A 22,426-nucleotide genomic window follows, 5' to 3' on the forward strand; every position below is an offset into this window, starting at 1 on the left:
TGGAGGTGTCGCAGATGGTGCAAGGAAAAGAGGGTTACATTTGTGCCGTGACTCGGATGTCATCATTCTGCTCAAAGTGACCAGTGAAGATACCTAAAGTCACCAGTATGCGAGTTCTGAGGTGATTGTGCCACGGCGGAGCTGCTAGGCGGCAGATTGACCTTATTAGCGGTTTATATCCTCTCAGGAATAGAAGATGAGTGGACGAGCCAGAGCCCGCGGAAGAGCACGTGCCAGGGGGCAGCCCAGCCAAGGACAGCCTGGACAGGAGCAAGAGGCTCAAGAACCTAGACGCATTGAAAGACCCCAGCAGCCACCAGCCGAGCCTTTGCTTGTGGGAAGAGGGCGCCAGAGAGGCCCGCCAGTAGTGGAGAGACCTCCGACTGATGTTCTGCAGCTTTCAGCTGGATTTCAGGACATATCCCTCGGAGAACGGGGTGGCCGCAGGCGTGACTTCCATGACCTTGGAGTGAACACCCGGCAGACCATTGTGAGGCCTGTTTTTTTTTGCGCTGTGTGACAGGTATAGGTTTAATCACAGAATCAGACTTCTATCTGCACGGTAGCGTGTGTCTTAGGTTTTTCTGAATGACACTATCAGTACCTTCAATGTAAGATATTCTTTTTGGGATAGATTTCAAGTAGGCCTCAAATACCAGAAACTAGTTATTTTGAGAATGGCAAATTTGGGAATGGTTTTTCAACCCAGAAAAAAAAGTGTGCTTTTACGGTCACTACAAATAACTTGACCAGCTAAAACAGTACAGATTTGGTTAAATAGAGATGTGAGGCCTGTTTTTTTTTGCGCTGTGTGACAGGTATAGGTTTAATCACAGAATCAGACTTCTATCTGCACGGTAGCGTGTGTCTTAGGTTTTTCTGAATGACACTATCAGTACCTTCAATGTAAGATATCCTTTTTGGGATAGATTTCAAGTAGGCCTCAAATACCAGAAACTAGTTATTTTGAGAATGGCAAATTTGGGAATGGTTTTTCAACCCAGAACAAAAAGTGTGCTTTTACGGTCACTACAAATAACTTGACCAGCTAAAACAGTGCAGATTTGGTTGAATAGAGATGTGAGACCTGTTTTTTTTTGCGCTGTGTGACAGGTATAGGTTTAATCACAGAATCAGACTTCTATCAGCACGCTAGCGTGTGTCTTAGGTTTTTCTGAATGACACTATCAGTACCTTCAATGTAAGATATTCTTTTTGGGATAGATTTCAAGTAGGCCTCAAATACCAGAAACTAGTTATTTTGAGAATGGCAAATTTGGGAATGGTTTTTCAACCCAGAAAAAAAAGTGTGCTTTTACGGTCACTACAAATAACTTGACCAGCTAAAACAGTACAGATTTGGTTAAATAGAGATGTGAGGCCTGTTTTTTTTTGCGCTGTGTGACAGGTATAGGTTTAATCACAGAATCAGACTTCTATCTGCACGGTAGCGTGTGTCTTAGGTTTTTCTGAATGACACTATCAGTACCTTCAATGTAAGATATCCTTTTTGGGATAGATTTCAAGTAGGCCTCAAATACCAGAAACTAGTTATTTTGAAAATGGCAAATTTGGGAATGGTTTTTCAACCCAGAACAAAAAGTGTGCTTTTACGGTCACTACAAATAACTTGACCAGCTAAAACAGTGCAGATTTGGTTGAATAGAAATGTGAGACCTGTTTTGTTTTGCGCTGTGTGACAGGTATAGGTTTAATCACAGAATCAGACTTCTATCAGCACGCTAGCGTGTGTCTTAGGTTTTTCTGAATGACACTATCAGTACCTTCAATGTAAGATATTCTTTTTGGGATAGATTTCAAGTAGGCCTCAAATACCAGAAACTAGTTATTTTGAGAATGGCAAATTTGGGAATGGTTTTTCAACCCAGAAAAAAATGTGTGCTTTTACGGTCACTACAAATAACTTGACCAGCTAAAACAGTACAGATTTGGTTAAATAGAGATGTGAGGCCTGTTTTTTTTTGCGCTGTGTGACAGGTATAGGTTTAATCACAGAATCAGACTTCTATCTGCACGGTAGCGTGTGTCTTAGGTTTTTCTGAATGACACTATCAGTACCTTCAATGTAAGATATTCTTTTTGGGATAGATTTCAAGTAGGCCTCAAATACCAGAAACTAGTTATTTTGAGAATGGCAAATTTGGGAATGGTTTTTCAACCCAGAAAAAAAAGTGTGCTTTTACGGTCACTACAAATAACTTGACCAGCTAAAACAGTACAGATTTGGTTAAATAGAGATGTGAGGCCTGTTTTTTTTTTGCGCTGTGTGACAGGTATAGGTTTAATCACAGAATCAGACTTCTATCTGCACGGTAGCGTGTGTCTTAGGTTTTTCTGAATGACACTATCAGTACCTTCAATGTAAGATATCCTTTTTGGGATAGATTTCAAGTAGGCCTCAAATACCAGAAACTAGTTATTTTGAAAATGGCAAAATTGGGAATGGTTTTTCAACCCAGAACAAAAAGTGTGCTTTTACGGTCACTACAAATAACTTGACCAGCTAAAACAGTGCAGATTTGGTTGAATAGAGATGTGAGACCTGTTTTTTTTTGCGCTGTGTGACAGGTATAGGTTTAATCACAGAATCAGACTTCTATCAGCACGCTAGCGTGTGTCTTAGGTTTTTCTGAATGACACTATCAGTACCTTCAATGTAAGATATCCTTTTTGGGATAGATTTCAAGTAGGCCTCAAATACCAGAAACTAGTTATTTTGAGAATGGCAAATTTGGGAATGGTTTTTCAACCCAGAAAAAAATGTGTGCTTTTACGGTCACTACAAATAACTTGACCAGCTAAAACAGTACAGATTTGGTTAAATAGAGATGTGAGGCCTGTTTTTTTTTTTGCGCTGTGTGACAGGTATAGGTTTAATCACAGAATCAGACTTCTATCTGCACGGTAGCGTGTGTCTTAGGTTTTTCTGAATGACACTATCAGTACCTTCAATGTAAGATATCCTTTTTGGGATAGATTTCAAGTAGGCCTCAAATACCAGAAACTAGTTATTTTGAGAATGGCAAATTTGGGAATGGTTTTTCAACCCAGAAAAAAATGTGTGCTTTTACGGTCACTACAAATAACTTGACCAGCTAAAACAGTACAGATTTGGTTAAATAGAGATGTGAGGCCTGTTTTTTTTTTGCGCTGTGTGACAGGTATAGGTTTAATCACAGAATCAGACTTCTATCTGCACGGTAGCGTGTGTCTTAGGTTTTTCTGAATGACACTATCAGTACCTTCAATGTAAGATATCCTTTTTGGGATAGATTTCAAGTAGGCCTCAAATACCAGAAACTAGTTATTTTGAGAATGGCAAATTTGGGAATGGTTTTTCAACCCAGAACAAAAAGTGTGCTTTTACGGTCACTACAAATAACTTGACCAGCTAAAACAGTGCAGATTTGGTTGAATAGAGATGTGAGGCCTGTTTTTTTTTTGCGCTGTGTGACAGGTATAGGTTTAATCACAGAATCAGACTTCTATCAGCACGCTAGCGTGTGTCTTAGGTTTTTCTGAATGACACTATCAGTACCTTCAATGTAAGATATTCTTTTTGGGATAGATTTCAAGTAGGCCTCAAATACCAGAAACTAGTTATTTTGAGAATGGCAAATTTGGGAATGGTTTTTCAACCCAGAAAAAAAAGTGTGCTTTTACGGTCACTACAAATAACTTGACCAGCTAAAACAGTACAGAGAAGCAACAATTTCGGTTGTATGATAAATGGAAGAGGGATGCCCCTGACTTAACAGAGGAGCAATGGGATGCTGTCCTGGAGGATTTTACTCAAATTGCGGTTAGTGAGGCTCAAAGGGTATCTCAGCTCTTGTTACTGCACAGAGTGTATAAAACTCCAGTTCTGATGAAAAAAATGGGGTACAGGAGTGACGATTGCTGCCCGAGGTGCGATGTAGCAAATGCGGATCTCATTCACTTAATGTGGAATTGCCCGAGGTTGAGGAGATACTGGGTAGGGGTAGGTAAATTGGTGAAAACTGTTTTTGGTGTCGAACTTAATATGAAAGTGACGGAATGTATGTTAGGATGTGTGAATATTCCAAATTCAGTGCCGGAGAAAAGATTAGCTATTATTAGAGTATTATATCAGGCTAGAAAAGTAATAGCATTTCACTGGTTAAGCAGACAACCGCCATCAGTGGAAGAACTGGAAAAAAGAATACATGTACTGATTAGTTTGGAGAAATTTGTTTATCAAAAAAGGAATTGCTTAAAGAAGTTTGAAAAGATATGGTCACTATGGATTCAACATTACAACATACAGATGTAAAGGAATAAGAGAGGGAGTGAATAAATGAGAGAGTGATTGAGGAATGACTAGTAAAGAATGGAAAGGGGAGGTAGAGAGAATTCACAAAAAGTATGTCGAACAATTTATTCTGAGGATTTCAGGGTAAAGGAGGATCTTATGAATACTTCTACATATCCACATACTAATCTAGATGATAACACACTGTTCACAGTTGCACGAATATGAGTGAAAATATTGTGATAGATACAGTGACTATAATAATGTGTAACATATTGCATCGAGATGTTGTACAATGGCTCTTGTCCCATGGGATGTGTTGAGGGGAGGGTGGGAGGGTTAATGTTTTGTCTTTTGTTGTTAAAATGGAAAATTTTCAATAAAAATAATCTGATTTAAAAAAAAAAACAGTACAGATTTGGTTAAATAGAGATGTGAGGCCTGTTTTTTTTTGCGCTGTGTGACAGGTATAGGTTTAATCACAGAATCAGACTTCTATCAGCACGCTAGCGTGTGTCTTAGGTTTTTCTGAATGACACTATCAGTACCTTCAATGTAAGATATTCTTTTTGGGATAGATTTCAAGTAGGCCTCAAATACCAAAAACTAGTTATTTTGAGAATGGCAAATTTGGGAATGGTTTTTCAACCCAGAAAAAAAAGTGTGCTTTTACGGTCACTACAAATAACTTGACCAGCTAAAACAGTACAGATTTGGTTAAATAGAGATGTGAGGCCTGTTTTTTTTTGCGCTGTGTGACAGGTATAGGTTTAATCACAGAATCAGACTTCTATCTGCACGGTAGCGTGTGTCTTAGGTTTTTATGAATGACACTATCAGTACCTTCAATGTAAGATATCCTTTTTGGGAAAGATTTCAAGTAGGCCTCAAATACCAGAAACTAGTTATTTTGAGAATGGCAAATTTGGGAATGGTTTTTCAACCCAGAAAAAAAAGTGTGCTTTTACGGTCACTACAAATAACTTGACCAACTAAAACAGTACAGATTTGGTTAAATAGAGATGTGAGGCCTGTTTTTTTTTGCGCTGTGTGACAGGTATAGGTTTAATCACAGAATCAGACTTCTATCTGCACGGTAGCGTGTGTCTTAGGTTTTTCTGAATGACACTATCAGTACCTTCGATGTAAGATATCCTTTTTGGGATAGATTTCAAGTAGGCCTCAAATACCAGAAACTAGTTATTTTGAGAATGGCAAATTTGGGAATGGTTTTTCAACCCAGAACAAAAAGTGTGCTTTTACGGTCACTACAAATAACTTGACCAGCTAAAACAGTGCAGATTTGGTTGAATAGAGATGTGAGACCTGTTTTTTTTTTGCGCTGTGTGACAGGTATAGGTTTAATCACAGAATCAGACTTCTATCAGCACGCTAGCGTGTGTCTTAGGTTTTTCTGAATGACACTATCAGCACCTTCAATGTAAGATATCCTTTTTGGGATAGATTTCAAGTAGGCCTCAAATACCAGAAACTATTTATTTTGAGAATGGCAAATTTGGGAATAGTTTTTCAACCCAGAAAAAAAAGTGTGCTTTTACGGTCACTACAAATAACTTGACCAGCTAAAACAGTACAGATTTGGTTGAATAGAAATGTCAGGTCTATTTTTTAGGCGCTGGGTGACAGGCTCAACTTGCCCCTGATGTAATATTTGGCCAAAAAATAACCACACTGTTGATGGTTAAATGCACTTGGGTGACACAGGCTCAGCCTTCACCAGATGTAGCATATGGCCAAAAAATAATCAGACTGTTGATGGTTAAATGCACTTGGGTGACACAGGCTCAGCCTGCAGCTGATGTAGTATATGGCCAAAAAATAACCAGACTGTTGATGGTTAAATGCACTTCGGTGACACAGGCTCAGCCTGCAGCTGATGTAGGATATAGCACAAAATAACCACACTATCGATGGTTAAATACACTTGGTGATAGCTTGTGCTGGCGCACCACAAGTCACAAAATGGCCGCCGTCAATAATAGCACTTCAATGATCCACAGCTGCAGATCGATCACAGAATGAAGTCTTTTGGAGGAGTTAATCTGCCTAATCTCGCCCTAACGTCGCAGCTGCAACCTCTCCCTACACTGATCATAGCAGAGTGACGTGCGGCGCTACGTGACTCCAGCTTAAATAGAGGCTGGGTCACATGCTGCACTGGCCAATCACAGCCATGCCAATAGTAGGCATGGCTGTGATGGCCTCTTGGGCCAAGTAGTATGACGCTTGTTGATTGGCTGCTTTGCAGCCTTTCAAAAAGCGCCAAGAAAGCGCCGAACACCGAACCCGAACACAGACTTTTACGAAAATGTTCGGGTTCGGGTCCGTGTCACGGACACCCCAAAATTCGGTACGAACCCGAACTATACAGTTCGGGTTCGCTCATCCCTAGTAACGAATCAAGTTTTGCTAGAATGACAATAAAATTAAATAAAATGAGTCACTAGGTTTCAACGGTACTTGCGCTGCTGGTCTCCCGAAATGAAGTAGGTTCTTCACAAATGCAAAGTGTTAATATAGTGGGACCGAGCTGCTCCTTGTTCACACAAGGCGTTTTTCCAGGAATGCAGGTAATCACTTTCTCTGGCTCAAGACAGACACCCTTCAGTTGGATAGTGGTGTGCTTCAACCCAGATTGAAGCTCAGCAAATCTATGCTGGATCGTTAAAGGCTTTTCTGCAAGATGTCATAAATCACACAATAGTGAGAGTACCTCCGGCACAGTAAAAACTTTCTGTTTTATTATACTCACAGAAGTAAAAAGGTTATTTAGCATATCAATATGATAGTATTCTTTCCGCACAGCCCGACCCGGGTTTCACATAAAGCTTCGTCAGTGGCGAGATTCTCGTCAGGCCAGCACCTCCAAGGCATAAAAGCTTCAATCTGGGTCGAAGCACACCACTATCCAACTGAAGGGTGTCTGTCTTGAGCCAGAGAAAGTGATCACCTGCATTCCTGGAAAAACGCCTTGTGTGAACAAGGAGCAGCGCGGTCCCACTATATTAACACTTTGCTAGAATGGTGACTGCACTTGTTACAAAACGAAACTAAGTGTAGAGAAGACAAACAGTATGTAGTAAAACTGCCTGCAGTCACTACTATGGGGAGCTCAGTTAATATGAATTAATACAGTTACGTTGGATTTGTAAGCTGTGAAATCTCTTAGAATTGAGCTCCCCTCCTAGTGGAGACTGCAGGATAATGCAGTGGTTAAATATCAGGAACAGGAGCAGTTCACATCAGGCCCCCTCCTATAGCAGTGGTGTGGTCTACCAACTTGGAGAGTATGCAACTAGTATCAAAGTCTACTGTAGTGTGGGTTATTTCCTCCACCCGTGATGGCTTAGGGCAATAAAGCAGTTAATATCAGAATCTTTGATGGTCTGTAGCAGTGAGAGTGTTAATGACAGTATAATGCCTGCATCCCTGTAGTGTAGGGCAGCAAAGGAGTTAATGTATGTATAACTTGCTTTAAAAGGGTTAGTGATAGCATACCTGGTCATCATTGTCAGTAAAAGGGTTAATGTTAACATCCTTAGTGGTCTACAGCAGTGAAGAGTTTAATTACAGTATACCTGGTGGTCTGGGGCAGTTTAGGAGTTAATATTATAATCCTTGGTGATCTGGGGCAGTGTAGGTGTGAATGTCAGAAACCATGGTGGTCTGTACAGTGAAGGAGTTAATGTCAGAATCCATGGTGGTCTGTACAATGAATGAGTTAATGTCAGAATCCATGGTGGTTTGTAAAATGAAGTAGTTAATGTCAGAATCTATAGTGGTCTGTACAGTGGAGGAGTTAATGTCACAGTCCATGGTGGTCTGTACAGTGGAGGAGTTAATGTCAGAATCCATAGTGGTCTGTAAAATGAAGGAGTTAATGTCAGCATACCTGTTGATTTAAGAAAGTGAGGATGTTAACAAAAGACTGCATGGTCTCCTAGGGCAGTCAAATGGTACATTTTAAGAGCCCTGATGGAGCGCAGTGGATGGGTTAATGCTGCATATGTGGCAAATGGTGCATGCAAGTCCAGTGGTTACTCACCTCTCCAGGCCTGACCATTGTTCTGCCTGTAACGTTCTGTTTCCTCTTTGTACTGATCATAGAAATAGGTGCAGAGAGCTCATAATATGTGGAAACCATATAGGGAAATGTGAGTCTATCATTAGATGGTGTACGTCTCCCTGACAAATTATATATATATATATATATACAGGTGAAACTCGAAAAAATTAGAATATCGTGCAAAAGTTCATTTATTTCAGTAATGCAACTTAAAATTAGAATATTGTGCAAAGGTTCAATATTCTAGGCTCAAAGTGTCACACTCTAGTCAGCTAATTAATCCATACCCCCTGAGTAAAGGGTACCTGAGATTGTGACTTTTGGGGTTTTCATAAGCTGTAAGCCATAATCATCCAAATACAAATAAAGGCTTGAAATATCTCGCTTTGCATGTAATGAGTAGAGTTGAGCGAACACCTGGATGTTCGGGTTCGAGAAGTTCGGCCGAACTTCCCGGAAATGTTCGGGTTCGGGATCCGAACTCGACCCGAACTTCGCTCGAACCCGAACCCCATTGAAGTCAATGGGGACCCGAACTTTTCGGCACTAAAAAGGCTGTAAAATAGCCCAGGAAAGGGCTAGAGGGCTGCAAAAGGCAGCAAAATGTAGGTAAATCCCCTGCAAACAAATGTGGATAGGGAAATGAATTAAAATAAAAATAAAATAAATTAAAATTAACCAATATCAATTGGAGAGAGGTCTCATGGCAGAGAATCAGGCTTCATGTCATAGCAGAGAATCAGGCTTCACGTCACCCACCACTGGAACAGGCCATTGTCAGATATTTAGGCCCCGGCACCCAGACAGAGGAGAGAGGTCCCATAGCATAGAATCAGGCTTCATGTCATAGCAGAGAATCAGGCTTCACGTCACCCACCACTGGAACAGGCCATTGTCAGATATTTAGGCCCCGGCACCCAGACAGAGGAGAGAGGTCCCATAGCAGAGAATCAGGCTTCATGTCATAGCAGAGAATCAGGCTTCAAGTCATAGCAGAGAATCAGGCTTCATGTCATAGCAGACAATCAGGCTTCACGTCACCCACCACTGGAACAGGCCCTTGTCAGATATTTAGGCCCCGGCACCCAGACAGAGGAGAGAGACCCCATAGCATAGAATCAGGCTTCATGTCATAGCAGAGAATCAGGCTTCACGTCACCCACCACTGGAACAGGCCATTGTCAGATATTTAGGCCCCGGCACCCAGACAGAGGAGAGAGGTCCCATAGCAGAGAATCAGGCTTCATGTCATAGCAGAGAATCAGGCTTCAAGTCATAGCAGAGAATCAGGCTTCATGTCATAGCAGAGAATCAGGCTTCACGCCACCCACCACTGGAACAGGCCATTGTCAGATATTTAGGCCCCGGCACCCAGACAGAGGAGAGAGGTCCCATAGCATAGAATCAGGCTTCATGTCATAGAAGAGAATCAGGCTTCACGTCACCCACCACTGGAACAGGCCATTGTCAGATATTTAGGCCCCGGCACCCAGATAGAGGAGAGAGGTCCCATAGCAGAGAATCAGGCTTCATGTCACCCACCACTGGAACAGGCCATTGTCAGATATTTTTAGGCCCCGGCACCCAGACAGAGGAGAGAGGTCCCATAGCAGAGAATCAGGCTTAATGTCATAGCAGAGAATCAGGCTTCAAGTCATAGCAGAGAATCAGGCTTCATGTCATAGCAGAGAATCAGGCTTCAAGTCATAGCAGAGAATCAGGCTTCATGTCATAGCAGAGAATCAGGCTTCACGCCACCCACCACTGGAACAGGCCATTGTCAGATATTTAGGCCCCGGCACCCAGACAGAGGAGAGAGGTCCCATAGCAGAGAATCAGGCTTCATGTCACCCACCACTGGAACAGGCCATTGTCAGATATTTTTAGGCCCCGGCACCCAGACAGAGGAGAGAGGTCCCATAGCAGAGAATCAGGCTTAATGTCATAGCAGAGAATCAGGCTTCAAGTCATAGCAGAGAATCAGGCTTCATGTCATAGCAGAGAATCAGGCTTCACGTCACCCACCACTGGAACAGGCCATTGTCAGATATTTAGGCCCCGGCACCCAGACAGAGGAGAGAGGTCCCATAGCAGAGAATCAGGCTTCATGGCATAGCAGAGAATCAGGCTTCACGTCACCCACCACTGGAACAGGCCATTGTCAGATATTTAGGCCCCAGCACCCAGACAGAGGAGAGAGGTCCCATAGCAGAGAATCAGGCTTCACGTCACCCACCACTGGAACAGGCCATTGTCAGATATTTAGGCCCCGGCACCCAGACAGAAGAGCGAGAGGTCCCATAGCAGAGAATCAGGCTTCATGTCATAGCAGAGAATCAGGCTTCACGTCACCCACCACTGGAACAGGCCATTGTCAGATATTTAGGCCCCGGCACCCAGACAGAGGAGAGAGGTCCCATAGCAGAGAATCAGGCTTCATGGCATAGCAGAGAATCAGGCTTCATGTCACCCACCACTGGAACAGGCCATTGTCAGATATTTAGGCCCCGGCACCCAGACAGAGGAGAGATGTCTTATAGCAGAGAATCAGGCTTCATGTCATAGCAGAGAATCAGGCTTCATGTCACCCACCACTGGAACAGGCCATTGTCAGATATTTTTAGGCCCCGGCAACCAGACAGAGGAGAGAGGTCCCATAGCAGAGAATCAGGCTTCATGTCATAGCAGAGAATCAGGCTTCATGTCACCCAACACTGGAACAGGCCATTGTCAGATATTTTTAGGCCCCGGCACCCAGACAGAGGAGAGAGGTCCAATAACAGAGAATCAGTCTTCATGTCATAGCAGAGAATCATGCTTCATGTCACCCAACACTGGAACAGGCCATTGTCAGATATTTAGGCCCCGGCACCCAGACAGAGGAGAGATGTCCCATAGCAGAGAATCAGGCTTCATGTCATAGCAGAGAATCAGGCTTCATGTCACCCACCACTGGAACAGGCCACTGTCAGATATTTAGGCCCCGGCACCCAGACAGAGGAGAGAGGTCCCATAGCAGAGAATCAGGCTTCATGGCATAGCAGAGAATCAGGCTTCACGTCACCCACCACTGGAACAGGCCATTGTCAGATATTTAGGCCCCGGCACCCAGACAGAGGAGAGAGGTCCAATAACAGAGAATCAGTCTTCATGTCATAGCAGAGAATCATGCTTCATGTCACCCAACACTGGAACAGGCCATTGTCAGATATTTAGGCCCCGGCACCCAGACAGAGGAGAGATGTCCCATAGCAGAGAATCAGGCTTCATGTCATAGCAGAGAATCAGGCTTCATGTCACCCACCACTGGAACAGGCCACTGTCAGATATTTTAGGCCCCGGCACCCAGACAGAGGAGAGGTTCATTCAACTTTGGGTTGCCCCGCAATATAATGGTAAAATGAAAATAAAAAAAGGATTGAATGAGGAAGTGCCCTGGAGTACAATAATATATGATTAAGGGGAGGTAGTTATAAATGTCTAATCTGCACAAGGGATGGACAGGTCCTGTGGGATCCATGCTTGGTTCATTTTTATGAACGTCAGCTTGTCCACATTGGCTGTAGACAGGCGGCTGCGTTTGTCTGTAATGACGCCCCCTGCCATGCTGAATACACTTTCAGACAAAACGCTGGCCGCCGGGCAGGCCAGCACCTCCAAGGCATAAAAGGCTAGCTTTGGCCACGTGGACAATTTGGAGACCCAGAAGTTGAATGGGGCCGAACCATCAGTCAGTAAGTGGAGGGGTGTGCACACGTACTGTTCCACCATGTTAGTGAAATGTTGCCTCCTGCTAACACGTTCAGTATCGGGTGGTGGTGCAGTTAGCTGTGGCGTGGTGACAAAACTTTTCCACATCTCTGCCATGCTAACCCTGCCCTCAGAGGAGCTGGCCGTGACACAGCTGCGTTGGCGACCTCTTGCTCCTCCTCTTCCTTCGCCTTGGGCTTCCACTTGTTCCCCTGTGACATTTGGGAATGTTCTCAGTAGCGCGTCTACCAACGTGCCCTTGTACTCGCGCATCTTCCTATCACGCTCCAGTGTGGGAAGTAAGGTGGGCACATTGTCTTTGTACGGGGGATCCAGCAGGGTGGCAACCCAGTAGTCCGCACACGTTAAAATGTGGGCAACTCTGCTGTCGTTGCGCAGGCACTGCAGCATGTATTCGCTCATGTGTGCCAGGCTGCCCAGAGGTAAGGACAAGCTGTCCTCTGTGGGAGGCGTATCGTCATCGTCCTGCGTTTCCCCCAGCCACGCACCAGTGATGGGCCCGAGCTGCGTTGGGTGCCACCCCGCTGTGAACATGCTTCATCCTCATCCTCCTCCACCTCCACCTCCTCCTCATCCTCCTCATCCTCCAGTAGTGGGCCCTGTCTGGCCACATTTGTACCTGGCTTCTGCTGTTGCAAACAACCTCCCTCTGAGTCACTTCGAAGAGACTGGCTCTGACATGTCGGGGTAGTTGTGAATGAACTTCTGCACCACCAAATTCAGCACATGCGCCAGGCAAGGAATGTGCTTCAAACCGGCTAGTCCCAGAGCTGCAACGAGATTTCGCCCATTATCGCACACCACCAGGCCGGGCTTGAGGCTCACCGGCAGCAACGACTCGGCGGTCTGTTGTTCTATACCCCGCCACAACTCCTGTGCGGTGTGGGGCCTGTCCCCCAAACATATGAGTTTCAGAATGGCCTGCTGACGTTTACCCCGGGCTGTGCTGAAGTTGATGGTGAAGGTGTGTGGCTGACTGGATGAGCAGGTGGAAGAAGAGGAGGAGGAAGCCGAGTAGGAGGAGGAGGCAACAGGAGGCAAAGAATGTTGCCCTGCGATCCTTGGCGGCGGAAGGACGTGCGCCAAACTGCTCTTCGCCTGGGGCCCAGCCGCCACTACATTTACTCAGTGTGCAGTTAGGGAGATATAGCGTCCCTGGCCGTGCTTACTGGTCCACGTATCTGTGGTTAGGTGGACCTTGCCACAGATGGTGTTGCGCAGTGCACACTTGATTTTATCGGATACTTGGTTGTGCAGGGAAGGCACGGCTCTCTTGGAGAAGTAGTGGCGGCTGGGAACAACATACTGTGGGACAGCAAGCGACATGAGCTGTTTGATGCTGTCTGTGTCCACCAGCCTGAATGACAGCATTTCATAGGCCAGTTGTTTAGAAATGTTGGCATTCAGGGCCAGGGATCGAAGGTGGCTAGGTGGGAATTTACGCTTTCTATCAAATGTTTGTGAGATGGAGAGCTGAACGCTGCCGTGGGACATGGTTGCGATGCTTGGTGACGGAGGTGGTGGTGTTGGTGGTACATCCTCTGTTTGCTGGGCGGCAGGTGCCAACGTTCCTCCAGAGGCGGAGGAAGAGGCCGAGGCAGCAGCAGCAGAAGAGGTAGCAGGGGGAGCCTGAGTGAGTTCCTTGTTTTTAAGGTGTTTACTCCACTGCAGTTCATGCTTTGCTGTGCCTGGTCATGCAGGTTGTGCTAAGGTTCAGAACGTTAATGCCTCGCTTCAGGCTCTGATGGCACAGCGTGCAAACCACTCGGGTCTTGTCGTCAGCACATTGTTTGAAGAACTGCCACGCCAGGGAACTCCTTGAAGCTGCCTTTGGGGTGCTCGGTCCCAGATGGCGGTGGCCAGTAGCAGACGGACTTTCTTGGCGGCGGGTGTTCTGCTTTTGCCCACTGCTCCCTCTTTTGCTACGCTGGTGGCTCGGTCTCACCACTGCCTCTTCCTCAGAATTCTGAAAGTCAGTGGCACGACCTTCATTCCATGTGGGGTCTAGGACCTCATCGTCCCCTGCATCGTTTTCCACCCAGTCTTCCTCCCTGACCTCCTGTTCAGTCTGCACACTGCAGAAAGACGCAGCAGTTGGCACCTGTGTTTCGTCATCATCAGAGACGTGCTGAGGTGGTATTCCCATGTCCTCATCATCAGGAAACATAAGTGGTTGTGCGTTAGTGCATTCTATGTCTTCCACCGCTGGGGAAGGGCTAGGTGGATGCCCTTGGGAAACCCTGCCCGCAGAGTCTTCAAACAGCATAAGAGACTGCTGCATAACTTGAGGCTCAGACAGTTTCCCTTATATGCATGGGGGTGATGTGACAGACTGATGGGCTTGGTTTTCAGGCGCCATCTGTGCGCTCTCTGCAGAAGACTTGGTGGGAGATAATGTGAACGTGCTGGATCCACTGTCGGCCACCCAATTGACTAATGCCTGTACCTGCTCAGGCCTTACCATCCTTAGAACGGCATTGGGCCCCACCAAATATCGCTGTAAATTCTGGTGGCTACTGGGACCTGAGGTAGTTGGTTCACTAGGACGTGTGGCTGTGGCAGAACGGCCACGTCCTCTCCCAGCACCAGAGGGTCCACTAACACCACTACGACCATGTCCGCGTCCCTTACTAGATGTTTTCCTAGTTGTTACCGTTCACCACAATTTGAAAAAAATTATTTGGCCCAATGTATTGAATTCAAATTCAGGCCTTTTTTTACAGGCACCTAACACTATCTGGCTATCTATTTAGGTACCGTATTACACTAATACAGGCACAGCAGTAACGACAGATTTAGCTGAATATAAATTGTGGGCCTAGTATTTAGGCCCTGGATGACAAGTATCCCTTTTACGGATAGAATTAGACTTGGAAATGCACGGTAGCGTGTGAAGTTATTGAGGATGACCCTATCCGCACCTTCAATCTAATATACCCTTTTATGGATAGATTTAACCTTGGCCTGATACAGCAGAAACCACTGATTTAGGGAATTGCTAAGTTGGGAATTGTATTTCAACCCAGAACAAAAACTGTGCTTTGTCGGACACTAAATAGATTGACCAGCCACAGCAGTAACAACAGATTTAGCTGAATATAAATTGTAGGCCTAGTATTTAGGCCCTGGATGACAGGTATCCCTTTTATGGACAGAATTAGACTTGGAAATGCACGGTAGCGTGTGAAGTTATTGAGGATGACCCTATCCGCACCTTCAATCTAATATACCCTTATATGGATAGATTTAACCTTGGCCTGATACAGCAGAAACCACTGATTTAGGGAATTTCTAAGTTGGGAATTGTATTCAACCCAGAACAAAAACTGTGTTTCAGCAGGCAGCAGACAGTATTACAATTGGCTAGCCACAGCTGAAACACCAGATTTAGGGTACTGCTATTTTGGCAATTGTATTTTACCCCTCAATAAAATAGCAAGCACTGCCAAGCCCCTGATGTAGGATATAGCAAAAAAACTAACACACTATTGAGGGTTAAAAATGGACTTGGTGGCAGCTTGTGCTGGCGCACCACAAGACACAAAATGGCCGCCGATCACCCCAGAAAAAAGTGACTGAAAAACGCTCTGGGCAGCCTTAAAACAGTGAGCAATTGAATAGCAGAGGTTGTATGATACACAGCTGTATATCGATCACTTCAGTAAATAAATCACTGCCTAATCTCGCCCTAACAGCAGCAGCTGCATCCTATCCCTACACTGATCAGAGCAGAGTGACGTGCGGCGCTATGTGACTCCAGCTTAAATAGAGGCTGGGTCACATGCTGCACTGGCCAATCACAGCCATGCCAATAGTAGGCATGGCTGTGATGGCCTCTTTGGGCAAGTAGTATGACGCTTGTTGATTGGCTGCTTTGCAGCCTTTCAAAAAGCGCCAAGAAAGCGCCAAACACCGAACCCGAACCCAGACTTTTGTAGTGTCCCACTAGGTAGGCGTGGGCACTACACAAGGGTCAATTGGGTGACGTGTTACTCCTGCTCACAAGGGACAGTAATACTACATTTAACTGTGCACCTTAATGTATTTTTCTATGTGTTTTTACATGCAATGTTTTCCCCTGTGTCATGCATAGCAGGCCTATTAGGGTGTAGTTAGGCATCCTAGACACTAGAGGGAGATAGGGAGCCCCTAGTATAAATGTCCAGGCCCAGACAGGGAGGAGTTAGATCATAGTCAGGAGTCTGTGGAGACAGAAGTGAGAAGGCACCAGCCAGAGATATGCTGAGGGCCTCCTCCTGACATGCAGCTTGATAGCCCTGGCTGCTAGTTACGTCCAGGAGGCTAGTGAAGAACTCTAGCCTGCCTGTAGATCAAGTGAGCCTCATTTAGCTCAGAAGACACCCCAGTAGTAGGAGATGCACCTCCTGGGAGCCACCTGCAGTATCCCTCACAGCAAGGACAATACCACAAGTACAGCTAAGTAACCTGAGGGGCAGAAGTGTTTAATATAAAGCAAGTGCCAATACTGGAGGAAGGATTATATATACCAAGGATTCAAGCCAGCAATTAGGCATCCGGGCCTTGGGATCCAGCCAGCTAGAATAGCTGAGGGGATAGAGCAGCATTGTACTGCAAAGCATTAACTGTTTGCCCTTAAAATATCTTGCAAGATTATACCTGCCATATTGTGAAGTAAACCTGCTGTGCATTTGTATTATCAAGGACTGCATTATCATCTACTGCAACTGCTTGTATAAAGTTGGACTGTTTCCTGAAGTAAAGCAACGTTTGGTTTACCAACTGCGTACTCTATTAATCCTCCTACAAATCGGTGTGCCACCGTTACAGGCACTGGCGTCACGATTCTTAAAGGGACCTTGCCTCAGGCACTCAAAACACCTGCAACATCCAGGGCACCTCACCCGACATCAGGCCAGGTCTCTCCATACAGAGTGTGCCCCAGAGGAACTTGTGTCTACCTCTCATTCACTGTCGCATGCCTGCCCAGGGTTCTCCTCCAAAAAGTGAGTAACCCTCGATTGCCCATAACCGTGACCTCACTGTCGCTATACCCTGCAGGTCTGGCGTGCTGCACTTTTACGAAAATGTTCGGGTTCGGGTCCGTGTCACGGACACCCCAAAATTCGGTACGAACCTGAACTATACAGTTCGGGTTCGCTCATCCCTAGTAATGAGTCTGTCTCATATATTAGTTTCACCTTTTAAGTTGCATTACTGAAATAAATGAACTTTGCACAATATTCAAATTTTTTGAGTTTCACCTGTATGTATGTGTATGTATATATATATATATATATATATATATATATAGGAGCTGTGGCGCCTGTAAATGGTGAATACAGTCTACTTCTGTCCCTGGTCCCTTGGCAGATCACAAAACACAGGAACCACAAAAAAATACTGAAAAATTAAAATCTTCCCACTATTTTCCTCTCTAGGTTTGAAAATGAACAAGTGATCCGCCTCTCTGGGGAGAAAGACTTATTTGAATTACGCAAGGTGGTTGATCAGCTTACCATTACCAAGGCTGAGCTAGAAATGCAAATCGAGGGTCTGAAGGAGGAACTTATCTTCCTTACGAAGAACCACAAGGAGGTCAGTAATCATAGTTTCAGTAATAAAGTTCTATTATTAGCTTTGAAAAGTTTAGCAGTTGAGGACCACAGGTAAAGATGTGACATATGACATACATGGCTGCATGGTCCAGCTTGCATTTAAGCTTCAATGTTTCAAATATTGTATGAAATGTATTACCCATTAAAGATACATCTTGCTTACTTAAATATTAAGAGCTATCCTGCATCACTTTAGGACAGCCCTTTTTGTTAACTTACTGTAAGTCTTCAGGAGTAAAACACACTCTGCAGTATGTCATTTACAGTAGGTATTTGGTTGAGGTGAGCACCCCAATACTATGCGTTATATAACTATATATGATGTGTTTGTATATCTTATTTATTTCGCCAATCAGGAAATAGATGAGCTTCTTAAGAAAAGAACAGGCGCTGTCAACGTGGAGGTAGATGTAGCACCACCTGTGGATCTCGGTAAAATTATGGAAGAGATGAGGGCACAATATGAGCAGTTGGTTGAAAAACAGAGATTCGAGGCTAAAAATGTGTTTGAGAAAAAGGTAAGTGATCTTTATTGACCTTTAGGCTGGGTTCAGACCTGAGCGTATTTGATATGCGCGTTTAACGCGCGTTTGTGTCGCGCGTTTTTGTCGCGCGTTTTTGTCCATAGTCAACGCGCGTATTACGCGCGTTTGTGTGATTAACAGCAGTGTCCTATGGCTGCAAACGCGCGACAAAACGCCCCAAAGAAGCTCAAGAACTTGTTTGAGCGTAGGGCGTTTTTCAGCGCGTTCAAACGCGCTGTAAAACGCTCAAGTGAGAACCAGGGCCATAGGGAAGCATTGGTTTTCATGTGTTGAGCGTTTTACAGCGCGTTTGAACGCGCTGTAAAACGCTCAAGTGTGAACCCAGCCTTACCATACCTAATTAACACCAAGTGGCTAATGTCTGCTTCCAGTTCATATCTCGTCACCCACAAAATAGTAGGAAACGTCCACTCAACAGATCACTAGCCACAGTGGTGACCGACTTCAGCCAGTCGTTGACTGATCAGGAATTTCTTGCTATTTCCTATGTGTCAACATTGGAGAAGGAAGTGGTTACCAGTGTGGACCCAGTAGGCAGCAGAGGGGCATCTCTGAGGTGAGTTATGCCCCATTCTTTATATACAGCGACTTGCCAGCCAGTGCATTAAGGTCCTCAGTGCTTTGGAAAGTATGGTTTGCACTTAAATCAAAACTGCATTGAGAAAAGAAACCCTAAAAAGGCAGATTTGTACCTATGAACTGGCTGACCTGTTACATGTGCGCTTGACAGCTGAAGGTATCTGTGTTGGTCCCATGTTTATATGTGCCCGCAATGCTGAGAAAAATGATCTTTTAATATAAACAAATAAGCCTCTAGGAGCACCGGGGGAGTTGTGGTTACACCTAGAGGCTCTACTCTCTCTGCAACTGCTGCGTCCTCTCGACTTTGAAAACAGGGACAGGCAGTGGAAATGTCAAGAGAGTGCAGCAGTTGCAGAAAGATCAGAGCCGTTAGGTATAAAGGCAACGCCCCCGTTTCTCCTAGAAGCTCATTTGCATATATTAAAACATAATTTTTCTCAGCAATGCATGCACATACACTGCCTGTCCAAAAGAAAAGTCACCACCAAAAAAAAAATGGTCACACACTCATAACTCACTAATATTTTGTTGGACCGCCTTTAGCTTTGATTACGGCACGCATGCGCTGTGGCATTGTTTCGATAAGCTTCTGCAATGTCACAAGATTTATTTCCATCCATGCATAAATTTTTCACCAAGATCTTGCATTGATGATGGTAGAGTCTGACTGCTGCGCAAAGCCTTCTCCAGCACATCCCAAAGATTCTCAATGGGGTTAAGGTCTGGACTCTATGGTGGCCAATCCATGTGTGAAAATGATGTCTCATGCTCCCTGAACCACTCTTTCACAATTTGAGCCCGATGAATCCTGGTATTGTCATCTTGGAATATGCCCGTGCCATCAGGGAAGAAAAAATCCATTGATGGAATAACCTGGTCATTCAGTATGTTCAGGTAGTCGGCTGACCTTATTCTTGGAGCACATACTGTTGAAGAACCTAGACCTGACCAACTTCATCAACCCCAGATCATAGTACTGCCCCCACAGACTTGTACAGTAGGCACTAGGCATGATGGGTGCATCACTTCATCTGCCTCTCTTCTTACCCTGATGCGCCCATCACTCTGGAACAGGGTAAATCTGGACTCATCAGACCACATGGCCTTCTTCAATTGCTCCAGAGTCCAAACTTTATGCACCCTAGCAAATTGAAGCCTTTTTTTCTGGTTTGACTCACTGATTAGTGGTTTTCTTATGGCTACACAGCTGTTCAGTCCAAATCCCTTGAGTTCCCTTTGCATTGTGCATGTGGAAATGCTCTTACTTTCACTATTAAACATAGCCCTGAGTTCTACTGTTGTTTTTCCTTGATTTGATTTCACCAAACGCTTAAGTGATCACAGATCACGATCATTCAGGATTTTTTTCCCGCCACATTTCTTCCTGGAATACGATGGGTCCCCACTATCCTTCCAGTTTTTGATAATGCGTTGGACAGTTCTTAACCCAATTTTAGTAGTTTCTGCAATCTCCCTAGATATTTTCTCTGATTGATGCATGCCAATGATTTGACCCTTCTCAAACAGACTAACATCTTTTCCACGACCACGAAATGTGTCTTTCGACATGGTTGTTTAAGAAATGAGAAGCAACTCATTGCACCAGTTGGGGTTAAATAACTTATTGCCAGCTTAAAGATAATCGCCCATGCAGTAATTATCCAATAGGAAGCTCATAACTATTTGCTTAGTTAAATCCAGGTGGCGACTTTTTTTTTTGGACAGGCAGTGTATGACCATGGCACAAACAGAGATACCTTCACATCAAATCCTCTGACAGATGCCCTTTAAGTCATGACTGATTTCATATGGCATCAGCTAACTAGTAAATATCCTAACCAAAATTCCTTTTCATGTGTACGGATAGCAATTTATATGGTCAAAACGGCAAAAAACTGAAATAACCTGTGAGGTGAAATTGCATAGAAAACATTATTACTGCTTTTAATACATGGTACAAAGGGATATTCAGCATAGAGTCTTTACATGAATGAAAAAATCTACCATGCAAATGCTAAATTCATAGTTATATGATTATCCATGCATAAGTTTTTTATTTGTATAATTATATTTGTATAATTTTTGTATGTCAGGCATGTAAATAATCTTTTGCATCAGACTAATGATTTAGTGATGTGCCATAAAATTGCTATAAAGGTCCTATCATCATTATGTTGATGGAGGCCTGGATGTACTGCTCTTTTGTCAGGTTGTACTGCCTGGTATCATCATTAATATTTATTTTAAAGTGTCATTAATTCTAAGATAAGGTACATCTAAAAGGGGGTACACATACATAATGGGTGAAGACCCTGCCATGATGGATTATAATCTACAAGTGAAGGGGGAAAGAGACAGTAGGAGAGGGTAAAAGCTGCTCAAATATTGTAAGTGTGCAACAAGCCCCTGAGGCGCAAGTGCTGAGGATGGGAGTGATAGTGGCCCTGATGAAATGTTGTGTCACGGTGTACCACCTCAGGCTCCCTTGGGATCAGTGCATTGCTACTTTAGTTTTAAAGAATGAGGCCAGAAGTCTCTTTTACTAAGTTCAACTTAGAAATTCAGGAACATTAAATAACAGCGGAATCCAAGTGCAATTTTCTGGCCCCAGTAACAATATAGAGGTAGGATCGCTGCAATTTAGCACTTGTAATTGTAGATGTCCACTAGCATATGAAGACTTGTATTGTAACTGGCCTATTGGTAATCTTCCATGATGGGTGTCTTACCCGTAGTCCCTCAACTCACAGCAGTGTCTTTTATACTAGTCTTAGCAGTTCACTCTGCTCTTTGATTCCTATATCTGCTTGAGGATCTCTTAACTTAGCCTCTCTGGAGAATACTTTACAGGAGCAGGAGCTCTGCCATGTACTTCCTCTCCTCTCTGTCTATCAACAGAAACTCCACCTCCTGGCAGGAAGCAGGACCTGCCTACTCCTACCAAAAGAGCAGGAACAGGGTGATTAGCCCTGTTCCTTGCCAACCATTCCTTACTGGAATATATGGCCACAATATACAATACAAATACATACCTATTTACAATGCAATAGCAGATACCCCCAGGTCTGGGGAACTGCAGATGGTAGGCTTTCCTGAAGAGGTGAGTTTTCAGGTTGCTTTTGCAGGTTGGTATGTTGGGAGAGAGTCTGATGTGCTGAGGTATTCAGTTCCAGAGTATGGAAGATGCACGTGAAAAATCCTGTAGACAATTGTGTGAGGAACAGACAAGAGGAGAACAAAGGAAAAGGTCATTTGAGAATCGGAGATTACATGTGGGGATGTATCAGGAAAGTAGTATAGGAATGTAAGGAGGCGACAGATTATTTATGGCTTTATTGTGGATACGCTTCAGTTGTGGCCTTGTGAAGGTTGCATAGTATGGCTGAAAAAAACATACTGTATGTCCATCAAGTTCTACCAGAGGATAGGATTGGATGTGGATGAAGGGAAGGGGAGGTGACCAGAATGGATCAATATTCCTAAAAATAATTCTATACCTTTACATAACCATTATGTAAGTCTTATGTTGACTGCTGTGACCACCTCCTAT

General features: G+C 44.3%; 1 protein-coding gene across 1 annotated transcript in view; it reads left to right on the forward strand.

The window, feature by feature from the left end:
- LOC121006124 (keratin, type I cytoskeletal 19-like) overlaps positions 1–22,426 on the forward strand; it is a 44,707-nt gene that overhangs the window by 12,412 nt on the left and 9,869 nt on the right. The window contains exons 3-4 of the mRNA XM_040439065.1: positions 17,573–17,729; positions 18,106–18,267. Of these exons, the coding sequence (XP_040294999.1) occupies positions 17,573–17,729; positions 18,106–18,267 (319 nt within the window). The remainder of the gene's footprint in view (positions 1–17,572; positions 17,730–18,105; positions 18,268–22,426) is intronic.

The sequence above is a fragment of the Bufo bufo genome, chromosome 6 (assembly GCF_905171765.1).
Source record: "Bufo bufo chromosome 6, aBufBuf1.1, whole genome shotgun sequence".
Taxonomy (NCBI): Eukaryota; Metazoa; Chordata; class Amphibia; order Anura; family Bufonidae; genus Bufo; species Bufo bufo.